General features: G+C 42.8%; 1 protein-coding gene across 5 annotated transcripts in view; it reads right to left on the bottom strand.

The window, feature by feature from the left end:
* Nucleotides 1-776: 776 nt before the first annotated feature.
* LOC125441829 (hexokinase-2-like) overlaps nt 777-14,139 on the bottom strand; it is a 54,467-nt gene continuing 41,104 nt past the window's right edge. For 4 of the 5 annotated variants that reach the window (XM_048512749.1, XM_048512748.1, XM_048512750.1 and 1 more), the window contains 7 exons: nt 13,788-13,907; nt 11,933-12,028; nt 11,467-11,566; nt 10,923-11,106; nt 8,778-8,933; nt 3,446-3,679; nt 777-1,990 (listed from right to left, as the gene is read on the bottom strand). In XM_048512749.1, coding sequence (XP_048368706.1) covers nt 1,846-1,990; nt 3,446-3,679; nt 8,778-8,933; nt 10,923-11,106; nt 11,467-11,566; nt 11,933-12,028; nt 13,788-13,907 — 1,035 coding nt within the window. In that variant the 3' untranslated portion in view covers nt 777-1,845. Of the gene's footprint in view, nt 1,991-3,445; nt 3,680-8,777; nt 8,934-10,922; nt 11,107-11,466; nt 11,567-11,932; nt 12,029-13,787; nt 13,908-14,007; nt 14,063-14,139 lie in introns of those variants that run through there. The other variant, XM_048512754.1, reaches the window with a different exon arrangement.

Genomic DNA, 14,139 nt, shown 5'->3' with positions numbered 1-14,139 from the left:
GTCCTTCTATGTAGGATTATGTGATTGACATCAGCAGGTCTAGCAGTTCTGTATAGTGGTAGACATCTAGGAATTTTTGCCATTGTTATTAAATTTTTTATAATTCTGGAGTTCATCCTCTTTGGTTTTGAGTTTCATTACAGCCTTGCTGAATAGCAGGTGTGATATTGTTTCCCTTTTGGTACATTCATTTACAATACAATCATTTTCATGGCATAATCTCACTAGTTTACTAGTTTTGTCATTGCTGTCGCTTACTAATATGTCTTGGGGCAACCCTCTCCTCCACAATCTTTTATGGCTGATAATTCAAACAGAATTGATAAGAAAGCAGAAGGTGAGATTTGTGTCTGTGGAAACTTTGCGTTCTTTAAATTCAACCAGCAAATAGGCATCGTGTGACTTGACAGCGCGAGAGAGACTGAGAGTGAGAACGAGATCATCACCAGAAGAACAATGTTTTTCAATACTGTTTTCCACTGTGGGGTATCAAGCAGTGAATGTGAACCAGTACCGGATGTCCATTATCAGTGATCATTCCTACTTGCTAAATCAAGCCTCATGTTCAAATGTGATCTTCCTGTGGCTTTTGCATTTCTGTCTTGTCTTATATGCAAGTTTCTCAGAAACCCGATGCTGATCTACTCAATACAGGTCTAGGAGGTCTTTTGAACGTGTCCAACTGTGCTCTTCTTGTGATCTTCTTGTGATCTTAACAGTCTAGCCAGGCGTTTCTGAAAACCTACATTTTTTGCAACTAGTCAAGACGCAAATTGTCACACACAAAACTTACTTCATTATTCTCATTTTCCCTGTAATAGTCACTATAAAAATAAAATTGGCTATTTACTAATGTTCACTGTTGGTGAAATAGAATGCATATCAGGACAAGGTACAATCTAGCAGCCCCTTGATATTCAAGTTTTAAAAATACCCATCTTTGCTTTCCAAGAATACAAAAGATAAAACATTTGTGTTTTTTCTCACTTCAGAAAATACAGGTTATATCCAGTCAACTGTTACACAAAAGTGTTTGGTTTTGGATTAGTAATTTTTTAATTTAAAAAATCTTGATGCCTGTCCGATATCAGTTTCCCATTTCATTATTTTGAAATCCATTTCAGAATTTTCACCTTTATTGCAGCTCTGAAGCTTTTTACAAAATATATGGAAACATTTCAAATTAAAAAGGACAGAAAGAAGAAAAAATGTGCTTTAAATCCAAATCTGTACCTTAACAGACTGGAAAGATTCTTTTGGTACTTTAGTTATTCCAGGCCATATAAATATATACATACACATAAAAAATAGAGGAAAAAATTATCAGTTCAGGTTGACAGCCCAACCACATTATTTCTTGGACATCTTGACAGATAATACACAACTAGATGGCAAAAATATTTTCTATTAGAATTTTGCTGGTTGAGATTTTTTTTTCTCATGACAGAACACAAACACTTCTTCTTCCCTGTAAGAACTGAACTAACTGATGAGAAATCAAAAGCCACACAGGAGCAACAATACCATTTCTTCACTGCCTGCCACTTCTATGGAAGACCCAGGTTGGAATAGTGATGGGTAACATCCAATGCAAACTCTGCATAAGAAAGGTTGGCTTGGGACTGGAGGGAGATGCCCAAATACCACTTTAAGCTCTAGTTGATATGTGCTCGTACGACATGTAGAAGAGCTCAAGGAATTCTTTTAAATGACAGACACAGAGTCTGAGGGGTGGTATCTGCAGAGTAGAAGCCAAGCAAGGAGTCGCCTGTGGTGATGAGGGGAAGCCAGGGTGAATGAGGGGCATCCACCTTGAGGGAATTCAGCTCTCCGCTCCCCAGGTGGTTAGTGCTGACCGGCCTCCCGGATGCGGCATGCCACCGCAGTGATGAGAGCCGCACCCTTGCCGCTCCCATCTTCTGACTGGAGGAAGGTTACCTCGCACTTTGGAGACAGCTGTTTCACCGTCTCATGCATTACGGAAGAGAAGCTGTAGAGAAGAGAAAGAAATTGAGCAGTCCAGAAATATCAACAGAGATCTCGGTCTCCTGATTTAAAATTAGGTGTTCCTTTATATCTTGACTTCCTTTGTATTTTGGCCTATTTTATTATTAGGGGAGGAAAATTGAATGGACAACAGCTTAGGGTTGGGGGTTGAATGTTGCAAAAATACAAATTTAACACATACGAGCATCATTTCCTACATGAAACTACACGTACTCCACAACCTGATAGTACTGACAAAACTTATAGCGATATCCTGGGCAGAGTTACACCCTTTTAAACCCACTGACTACAACAGATTTAGAAGGGTATAACGGCAGTGGTCAGCACTGTTAGGGTTTCATGCAAAACCCACCATCCCAAATATCTCTTCCCCCCTTTTTTAAAAAAAAGCATAACCAGGGGAAAACTAGGGTGGGGCAAGTCAGGGAGGAGCAGGCAGCTCAGAGTCTCCCTATGAGCCCTGACCCCCCATTGTTGAAATGCGCCCCACCCCAAACTCCACATGGAGTTTGAGGGGAGGAGCCCAGTTCAAGGCTGTGCTCAGGTCCAGCACTCAACTGCAGGTCCAGCATTCAACCCTTGAACTCCATGTGGAGGAACTGGGGTGGGGGGAGGGCAGTTCAAGGCTGGGATCAGCAGGTTCTAGATCTGCCCGCACTTTAAAGCCGGATGGAGGCTAGCCTTGAACTGCAGGCTCTGCCCTGACTGGGTAGTGCTTTGCTGGCTCCATCTCCAAGTCCATGTGATTTTAGAGGTGGAGCCAGCTGTAGAAACCTGGACAGGCCAGGGCAGAGCCGGCAGTTCAAGGCAGGACGAGGCCTCGCTGGGTCCAGCTTCTCTAGCTGAAGGCAGAGCCTGCAGTTTAAAGTTAGACCCGACCCGGCTGAGCCCAGCCTTGAACTGCACCCACCCCAAATGCATGTAGAGTTGGGGGGACTATGGAGGGGGAGCACAGCATAACAATTGCCCTGGGTGCCATCTTTAGAAGATACACCCCTGCTTCTAACCCTTCTGACAAGATGTGGGGAGTGTCTGGTGAAATCTCAAAAGCCGAACAGGGACTTTCAGTGGACAATGTGTGTGTGGTTACAGTGCTCTGCTAATCGTATTAGTCCGTTTTAATCCTACCTTTCTTCGGGGATTCAAGATGGGTCATTAGTAGAAATAGTTGTATTGGGATATCAGGCAAGACAGGTGACATAATACTTAGGATGCTTGGGTATAAACATCTGGATCTTTATAAGCATGGTACACAGGCTTTCTTGGGCACTCATACTGAGCAAATATGAGCAATCTGGGACCAGAAATAAATGAGATCCCCTCCCTCTCCAGATATAATTTGTTTCTCCCTCCAAATCTTTGCAGAAGCAGCAATGAAATCATCCCCATTAAGAATGGGACAAGCAACATAAGTTCTCATCAAGGCGGACAGACATACTGTGGGTGAAACTTGTACAGGCTCCCATCCACACCGACTGTGATCTTAAGGAAGTCCATCCCACGGTTCTCCCGGATTTTGTCTACCACAGCTGCCATCCCTGCTCCACAAAGTTGGCCAGCGCGCCGGGCAATCACTGTGCACACCTCCTTCACGATAATTCTGTCATCACAGGTGCTTTCCAGGCCAAGGCGCTGGAGAATGGAATGGACCTGGACCAGGGCTAGGTGATCACTGTAGGGGTCAGAAGACAGAACATAGGAATGATGGCTTGAACAGCCATCAAACCCACTCACATATAGGACAAGGGAAACCATTACAAGACTTCGCAGTTAGGAAAAGAAGAAGAGTTTAGGTTTATATCCAACCTTTCTCTCCTACAAGGAGACTCAAGGGGGCTTACAGTCTCCTTTCCCTCCCCACTATAACAAACACCCCGTGAGGTGGGTGGGGCTGAGAGAGCTCCAAAGAACTGTGACTAGCCCAGGGTCTCCCAGCTGGCATGTGTTGCACAAGCTAATCTAGTTCCCCAGATAAGCCTCCACAGCTCAAGTGGCAGAGTGGGGAATCAAACCCAGTTCTCCAGATTAGAGTGCACCGGCTCTTAACCACTACACCATGCCTGCTCTTAACCACGCTGTTCTTAATCACGCTGGCTCTCAGTGCTGTGTAGACAAGTGCAAAGGACAGAAGGCACAAAAGCCTCAGGGGAAAATAGGATCTTTTCTGAAACTAAATTAGGCTTATGTCAAGAGTATGGGTTTTACAGAATTCTGAGCTTTAGTCCTACACAAAGCTCTATGAAGACTACAGAACACCCAGATGAACTGTCATTGGACTGATACAAGACTTCTACTGACTTGACATTTTCTAATTAATTATTTTTCATCTTCTGTGATTTTCAGTTCAAAGCTGACTCAAGCTGTTCACTCTGTTCTTCCAAGTAAGGAAATGGTAGGGATTTTTGCAAAACCTCTTTGATATAATATTTTCCAAGTAATAAAAAGATATTGCAGATTGTTGTGCAATATCATTTACCACCAATTCATTTCAAAAACAGGGTAATAGTGGGACATTTTGGCAAGGACCACAAGGCTAAAGTGGAACAAATTTTCCAATCTACCTTTGCAGCCAGACTGCCTTCACCAGCTCTGGACACAGCTTGTGCCTCAGAATGGCAGCCCAATTATCCAACTGAGGCAGCAATCCTTTGCACGCTGACTTTCAAACAGGCCACACACAGTTTAATGAGGCATGCTTCCAAGCAAACCTGTGAAAGTGCTCAATGAAATTCCTTATCAGTTCAGCAAGTCTCCACCCACAGGCCATGAGTAACCAATAGGTCCCACAACTGTGGGCATACCTAGATGCAATGATAACAATGGAGCAGGTGCTACACGCCCTAAATCCTCTCCCCCACCCCCACAGAGCTTGTGTGGCATAGTGGTTAAAAGCAATGGACACTAATCTGGAGAACCAGGTTTGTTTCCCCACTTTGCCACATGAAGCCTGTTGGGTGACCTTGGCCTAGACACAGTTCTCTCAGAACTCTCTCAGCCCCACCTACGTCACAAAGAGTCAGCTGTGCAGAGGGGAACAGAAGGAGATTTTGAGACTCCTCAAAGGGAGAAAAAAGCAGGGTACAAAAAACAACTCCCCTTTTTCTTCTGCATAATGTTTAGCAAGGAAAATGTGCAGAGTGGCATAACATGCATGATGTCATACATCCCCATCACATTCCACAGCGGTTAATAATGTCTCATGTCTAGTTCTGTCTTGCATGAAATCATCCGGATTCACAGCATTATAGGAAAAGGAACTGACTGGCCACGAGGTGGCAGCAGACCACATTTCCAGTAGCACATCAGAAAGGAAGGATAGTTTCATATCTATCTAGTGCTGGGGTAGGGAACCTGTGGCTCTCCAGATGTTCAGGAACTACAATTCCCATCAGCCCCTGCCAGCATGGCCAATTGGCGCATCAGAAAGGAAGGATAGTTTCATATCTATCTAGTGCCTCTTTATCCAGCCATTTCTCCCAAAAACTCAAGGGCAACAAGTTCCATTGGTTTATTACATGACAGTCAGCAAGGCTGAGCGGCAGAGAACAGCTCAAACAAGTTCCACAACCAATTCTGTCATCAGTTTTGTTCGGTTTTTGCTTTTGCATTGCCCTGCATTTGCTTTGGCTCAGTGCAGACTTGTTGAAAGGGTTGGGAATTCCTTACAGTGGTGGAGCACCAAGGGAGCAGGGGGGTGCATCATGCACCGGGCGCACACCTGGGGGTGGAAAATCGCCCCCAGCCCCTCCCCCTTTTCCCCGTGCCCCTTACAGCCCCACCACGGTGCCCCCCCGGCCCCCTTCCCACATTTACCTACGTTCCTTTTCTTTTTTAGTACTTTTTGAAGCTGAAAAAAGCGGCCTATTTGCAGTTCAGGCTAAAAACTGCCTGAGGAACTATAGAAAAAAAAAGATCAATTAGGAGATAAAAATTTACACCAACAGATATTACAACAATTCAAATTGGAACCTATAGAAGCTAAATTTCAGGAGTCTCTAAATGACAATATTACCAAAGAAGAGGTTTACAGAGTGATCAAAAACCTTAAATTGAACAAAACCCTGGGGCCTGATGGCCTTATGAATCTATTTTACAAGAAATTTTATGAGGAAATAATTGATTTTCTGGTGAGGCTATTTAACGACATACCAGATCATGGTATACCAGAATCATGGAAAAGAGGGACTATTTCCCTTATACCGAAAGGAGATAAAGATAAAACAGAGATAGCCAACTATAGACCTATCTCCTTAATCAATGTTGATTATAAAATCTTCGCTAAAATCTTAGCAGACAGAATTTTAAAAGTCCTATCCGAAATTATCCCAAAAGAACAATCAGGCTTTTTGCCAAAAAGACATATGAGGGAGAATACAAGAATAATCATCAACATCATAGATTATTTCGCAAACCATCCTGAAAAACAATTAGCCCTCTTCTTTCTGGGTATGCAGAAAGCTTTTGACACCCTGAATTGGGATTTAATTATAGATGTCTTGCAGAAAAAACAATTCTGTTCAAAATTCACCAAATGGATAGAACTGATCTATACAGATCAATATGCGAGAATTATAATCAACGGAGAAAAAACTAGAGAATGTCAAATCCATCGCGGTACCCGTCAAGGTTGTCCACTATCTCCCCTGCTATTCATTCTAGTTTTCGAACTACTTATTGAAAAAACTAGAGGAGATAAACAAATACAGGGGGGTAGAATAAAAAAGGAAAACTACAAAATTAGGGCCTTTGCAGACGACCTAGTCTTAATCTTAGAAGACCCTTTACAGAGCTTAAAACAAATAAAAGAGCATCTGGATCTCTACAAGACAATTTCAAGTCTGGAAGTTAATAAAGGAAAAACCCAGATCTTGGTGAAGAACATGAAAAGAGATGAGAGGGGAAAACTGGAAGAACAATGGGGAGGGAAAATCTCCCCAAAAGTTAAATATCTAGGAATAAATTTAAGATCAACTAATCTGAACCTGTGCGAAAACAATTATGAAGTGGTCTGGAAAAGTATTAAAAAGGATTTTGACAGATGGACGAAACTCCAGCTATCTTTCATGGGCAAAGTAACTGCTTTTAAAATGAATATAATCCCGAAATTACTGTTCTTATTCCAGCATCTGCCCATTATTAAGACAAATAAACCATTCAAGTTATGGCAAAAGGATTTACTAAAATTTTTGTGGGGAGGGAAGAAACCAAGGGTTCGCTACAAAGTACTTGCCGACTCTATAAGTAGAGGGGGAATAGCTGCTCCAAATATAAAAATATACTATGAGGCTGCTAGCCTAGTGTGTTTAAAAGACTGGCTCACACTAGAGAATAAAAACCTATTAGCAGTAGAAGGAGCCGATCTAAGATATGGCATGCACGCATATTTGTGGTACGGTAAAGAGAAAATTAATAGACAGTTCCTCCATCATCCTTTCAGATTTGCTCTCTTTAGAATATGGCAGAAATATAGAAAACTTCTATATAGTAGTACTCCAGTGTGGCTTTCACCCCATGAAGCCCTATTGAACAAAAATGATCTGAAAAAGGGTTGGCTCAAATACTCAGACATACTAGAAAAATATTCTCAAGATGAGAATATAAAATGGAAGATGAAATCTATCGAAAAACTTAATAATGAAGGATGGAAAATTAGCTGGTGGCTGTACCACCAGTTATATAATATATTCTCCAAAGAAATAAAAACCCCGTGGAAACATGGAGAAGAGGATAGGTTAGAACAAGATTTAATAAAGAAAAACGATTTCTTAATTAAAATAACGTATAATGTATGTTTACAACTGGAACAGGAAGACGAAGTAGTTAAAGATTATATGATAAAATGGGCGAAAGATTTGGGCCACCCAATAATGTTCAAAGAATGGGAATATACGTGGAATGTGGGCATAAAATTCACAAATAGTAGCTGTATAAAAGAAAATGTATATAAGATTAGATTTAGATGGTATCTTACGCCGACCCAAGTAGCAAAAATTACAAAGAAACCAATATCATGCTGGAAGTGTGGACTTTCAGAAGGTACGTTTTTCCATCAGTGGTGGGCTTGTTCAAGAATAAAAACGTTTTGGACTCAAATTCACAAGGAAGTTCAAAGATTGCTGAATATATCACTAAAATGTAAACCTGAACTATATTTGCTGGGAATGTGTAAAAAAATAACGGACAAAAAGAAGAACTTTCTATTTCAGTATCTGGCCACAGCAGCCAGACTAGTGCTTGCTAAAAATTGGAAAACTTCTAATATTCCTACTATATTTGACTGGCATATGAAAATGCTTGAGTTAGTAAAGATTGCTCAACTACAGGGGAATGAAGAACTGGAAAAGACTTACAATTTAAAAAACCAATGGGACCAGTGGACTAAATATCTAGAACAAAAATACACTGTCCAAAACATTTATTTTGTTTAATAATTTTATTTGAAATACAGTAAAGTATATACAGACAGAAGCTGATGAATTTGAGATATAAAAAAATATTAAATATTAATTGTTAAGATATAGGAACGAAAAAATATTGTAATGTTATACCTATTATATGTTTATGGAACTTAAATAAAGCATTTAAAAAAATGTGGGAAGGGGGCGGGGGCACCATGGGGGTGCGGGGGTGGGGAAAAAACACTCTGTGCACCGGGTGCAGTTTGGCCCAGCTACGCCTCTGGATCCTTACAAGAAGCTTTTCTGAAGAATGACCAGCAAGCCGCAATGGAAAAGAGTCTCCCTAGGCCACTCCCCTCACTTCGTTCCCACCTTTCAATCTGTGACAGGAATTTGGTCTCAAAGATGCCCCTTGTCTTCAGTCGTTCAGAAATCCGGCCACGAAAGAGCAGTCCTCGTTCGGTGAAACGGATCAGGATATTCCGAACAATCTCGCCCAGATACATCCCACTGATCATCTTCTCAAACCTGAGACAGAAAATGGTGAAGGGGGAGGCAGGGAGAGAGAAGAGAGGAAAGGAAGGGAAGGATTCAAAGTGATTTTCCAATTGAAAATACAAAACATGGCAAGCAAAACTATTTACCCACAGTGGCTTGTGGGTCACAACTGTGGGTCACAATTCTGACTGTGGGTTTGACTTGAGCAGTCCAGATCAGGATATCCGATTAGAGCTGACACTCCTGAATGTTTTCCATCTGGATGCAATCCCCAGAAGGATACACATACAGCTCTACCATGTCACTTCCTCCCAGCAGAGATGGGACAAAGTGATTTTCAGCACCCCTTCCTGTTGTGGTTTAGCCGGGAAATCTCTCTGCATATGCACCTCAGTTACTAACGCCCATGAATGCATAAGCCAAGGCAAAGGGAAATGCTCACACACAGCCAAGGTGCATCAAAGAGAGAGAGAGGTGGGACAGAAAAAGTTCTGCTATAGCCTTCAGGAGGGGAGGGCATCTGCCACGCACCTTCTATCAGGACCGCACCCTGCTCCAGCCAAGACCACCCCCCAGCTGCCACCTCTGAGGGTGGGGGAGAAGCAGCAGCAGCCAGACACCATCAGGCCTGAGCTAAGAGATGTCTCTTTCAACAATACTTCACAGTGCGTCTGTTTTGAGAGCCACCTTTCTGCTGAGAAGAGGGACAGAGGTAGACTAGAATAACATAAAGCCTCTGTTGCTCATCACCCTGAGAGGAATGAGCTCAAAAGCCCTCGGTCTCAGCATGAGTGGGCGGAGTCAAGTTTGCTGGCTCTCCAGGCTTGCTCTGTCCTATATGTGGCCTTTGTGAAAAATTATTTGCCAAACAGGGACTTAGGAAACAAACACCCCTGGTTTCTTAGCCAAGCCACTAGAAAAGTACAGCAAAATGAAAAGAGTATGAACATGACCCATCTTGTCCTGAAGCTCACTGGAAATTCTGAGGGCCAGTGACTAGTTCTTAGCCTAACTTACCTTGCAGTGTTGTTCTGAGGAGAAACCAGAATTGAGCAGGGGGAGCGGGGAGGGAACTGCACAATCCATTTCAGAGGAAGGAGGGGTCACCAAACAAATAAAACCTAAGACTGCAACTCTACATTGTATCCCTCACAGTGCAAAATACTCAAAAAGAGTAAGCAATTCCAGGTTAGCCTACAGCGAGAGCTCAATTAGCAACCTAAACACCAAGTCTACAGTTTAGATGTAAAGATCCAAGTCTTAAAGGAACGTTTGTGGGAAGCAGCCATTACAAGACAAAGGTCTGTTCCCCACTGGAAATTAATTGCGTGGTACTTATGCAAAAAAAAAAAGCAGGTTTCAGAAATTCCTCCCCACTCCTTGAGCAACAAAGTGGCTTTCGCACAGTTTCTGGCGCTCGTTCATCCCCTTATTCCGCATCCTGGCTGTGCCTGCTTGAAAGTACAACTTTTTCCTTAACCACGGTTTTTCCTAGTCTTGAGGGGAGGAATGGGGGACTAATCTCTACTTAAAATTCTCTGTCATGGAGCGTGGCGTCAATCCCCACAACCAATCAGCGATCAGCAGGCACACAGCCCGGAAAACCCACCAGAACCAGTTGAATTTGGCCGTGAAAGCCTTCGACAATACAGTGGGTTTCTGGGTTATCCTCTGAGTGAACTGAATGCTGCACGCTGCCCAGGCAGAGGTAAGCACCCTGTCCCCAGCTGCAAAGGAAAACTTTTAAAAAGTAGCTGCTGATGAAAACGCAAGAACACAGGAAAACGTGAAGTCTCACGAGAAGATGAAAACACGGGAAAACGAGAAAACTATAACCAATCAGAAAGCAGGGGTTTCTGGACAAGATCTCTGGGGCTCTTCTTGCCTGTTGTAGTCCTCAAAACCGCTGCCTACTGGCATTCTCACAAGAGTGATTTCACAAGTAAAACTGCGAGTTCAGCATCTGCTAGAGAGAACCACAGGCCCAGGAATACTTCTCCAGAGGCATTCACCACTCACCTTTGTTTCCCAGCGTTGAGGGAATTCTCATCTACCACAACATCAAACTCAGTCCGGATGTCATCCAGGCAGCCGTTATCACCAAAGCTGCCCCATTCCATGTTAATGCACATCCTGCCTTCATCCCCTTCCACCAGCTCCACATTCTTCATCTCCTCCATGTAGCAGGCGTTGCTGCCCGTTCCTGGAGATTCACATACAACAGTTCAGCACAATTTATTCATTTATTTTATTTATTCTTTGGATATATTAGCCACCCTCCCCCAAAGGGGGAGTCTTGCCAGTTACACTGGGGGTTTCAATCAACACTCAGGCCTACCCTGATCCAACCCTTATGACTACAAAGACAAGATCCAAGGCAATGTATGTTTCTTGAAATCTCAGAGGCCAGAGTGGGGCTGAGCAGGACTCCCAATCACAGCACAGCTGCGTCTCAACTCTGCATAATTCTTTCCCCTTCCTCATAACTGGCAAAATTAGGATACATTATATAAAACAAGCAAATGTATGCAGATTAGCTTAATGGTCTAACTCTTAGTCTTACCAACAATGAGCCCAACTTCACAATATGGGTCTTCGAATCCACAGCTCATCATGGTCCCAACAGTGTCATTCACAACAGCAACCACATTCAGGTCAAATTCCTGCAGGGAGGCAAGGGTGGGAGGAGAAGGGTTGGCTTGATTTAGGGAGAGAAAAGTGTTCTCCAAGTTCTCAACAAACAAACAACAACAACAACCCACCAACACAAAATCAAATCAGGAAACTTGGATGAAGCGTCGAACATTGACTAAAAGACACACTAGTCTGCAGAGTTATTTCCAGTAGCAGAGCTTGGCTTTTCTGATCATGCTACTTAACAAGCATTTCTCATTTAATCTCATCCAATTAATTATACACAACCAGAACCTTTAGTTTTTCATAAAACTGTTTTTTTTAATGAATGGCCATGGGAGTTTTCACAAGTTAGTTTTTTGGAAACCAGGAATTCCTATCCAAAGGGAACTTATCTCTCTCCTACGAATTGCATCTCTCAGCAAACACACCACATCTTCTCCTTCACAGCCAGTAGCTTTGAAACCTTTAGTCCACTTCAGAAGTATTGCCTTAAGACAAAATGGAGAGAAGATAAAAATATATTAAAGAGCACTGGAGACAAAAAAAAAAGAATAAAAATGAAAATGAGAAGAAGAAAGGAAGAATGCATGGTCTAAGCAGTTCCCTTTGGCGGCACCAAGAAAAGCCAAGAATTGCAGCCCAGAACGGCCCTTCTGACATCACACCCTCAGATTGAAGGAAATATTTCCCATCATGCAATGCAGCAACTCAGGACTGCAACACAGTTTGGGCCATTCCCGCTAATCCTTCTCAAAATACTCATGCTAGTCATTTGAGAGATTTATGTGTCCCCCCACACACACACACACAAACCTCAGATTAGCAATGAATCTAATAAAATATTTTAATAATGAATTTCAGTGTATATCCACCCACTAGGTACTTCCCCCTATCTTCAGGCAACTAGCCTGAAAAATGAAATGCAAATACACCAACCAAATCATTTGCTACACTTCTTCGAGTCAGGACAGGTTACGGGACCAACTAAAATGGCCCAGTGCCAAAAGTAAAGGCTTACTGGGGCAAAACAAACAGCAGCAAAAGATATTGCAAAGAGACCTTTGGAAGACAAAGCAGCCAACCACCTGCAAATGTCATCACGGGGCTCAGAAGGACTGAGCAGAGAAGGAAGAAGGCTGTCAAAACTGCCCTGGAGCAAGTGAAGCAGCCAAGTCGGTAACAGTCAGAGGCTTGCTTTTTCCTCCTCCCACCAAGGGACAAACCAGATCCATGCTGAATAGCTCCACCAGGACTGTTTGGCTTGGCTTGGCTTGGCTTGCTCAAGACAGCCATCAGCAGCCCTGAGTGGTAGCATTCCACTGCGAACATTCCTGCTATGCTAAAAGACTAAATCCATACTTAGAGAGCAAGGTTGATTTGAAGACACCGTTATCAGGAAGAGACAAAGAATAATATTTATTTTATACCCTGGAAGAGATCATCACTGCTTTTGCCATTTGCAGCATATGTAGGTCAGCATGAACTGCAAGGGGATCTCTGGCTGCTTCCACACAAGCAATTTAGAATTGATATCTCTCATTCACTCAGTTATTGTGGAGAATACAGATCACACAGCTGCCAAAAAAGTATGTCTAGAGTTTTCCCTGCTTTCCTCCTGTTCTTATGGAACCCTTTCATCTTCCCCTGGGTGGTTGTGAATACTATAATGCCACCAGCCTGCTCAGTACAGACTGGCATGGTGCTACTGAGGTAGCACCGGCGAGGGGAAATCACCAGGAGGTGGCTGCTAATGTAGTTGAGGAAGCCTCCACTTTTTTTGCCATTTCCTGGTTACCTTGCTATTACTACCTGGCAAAACAATGTTAATATTATACTGCAAATACTCCTGAAATAATGGAAGGAAGCCAGAAGCAATACCAGTCATTTTAGATGGCACCTAATGAGAAGACCATTACTAAAACTGGCTTGTTTAATTAGTAGCTTACCTGTTCACAATAAATGGAATTGAAACTGGTCCTTATTTCCCTAGTTGTTTATTTCATTTGTAATAGCACAGTTGTGTTTAAACAAAAATGAAAAAATGCACAAAAGCTTTGGCAATGAAACAAAACAAGACTTTAAGTCAATTAAAGGGTAGAACTCTGATCATGAGGAACGGAAGCATGCTTCAGAACATGGCAATAGCAGTACAGGCAGGAACGTTATCAGTATCCTCAGTAGAGCTTTCCCTGTTGTCCTTGTGCCAACAGGATGTAAAATTTCCCAATCACGGGGTAAAGAGCTTACCTCATTCAGCCTGTTCTGATGACAAGGGAAAGAAAACGTGAATCCAAGAGGCAGCGACACCCCCTTCATCCCTATGTACTCCAAAAACTTCGAGATGCAGTTCACAATGTAGTCAAAGAGCTGCAAGACAGAAACCCTTGATAGCTTTAAGCATTAAGCATTGAAGAGATTGTGTTTGTACAGTTATCCCCCTTGCCCCCACCTCTCCCACGAGACTCACCACATCGTCTGTTCCCTGCATGATATCCAGGGGGATCGAGTAGATCTTGTGCATCTCTGAGTCTCGCCTCACATCACTTCCTGATTCTCCAAGAGTGGGAGGACTGACACACGATTTCCACCCATTTTGGCA

Source organism: Sphaerodactylus townsendi, linkage group LG12, assembly GCF_021028975.2.
Source record: "Sphaerodactylus townsendi isolate TG3544 linkage group LG12, MPM_Stown_v2.3, whole genome shotgun sequence".
NCBI classification, from domain to species: domain Eukaryota; kingdom Metazoa; phylum Chordata; class Lepidosauria; order Squamata; family Sphaerodactylidae; genus Sphaerodactylus; species Sphaerodactylus townsendi.
The sequence above is the reverse complement of the archived record's forward strand: the minus strand, read 5'-3'. Positions and strand labels throughout refer to the sequence as shown.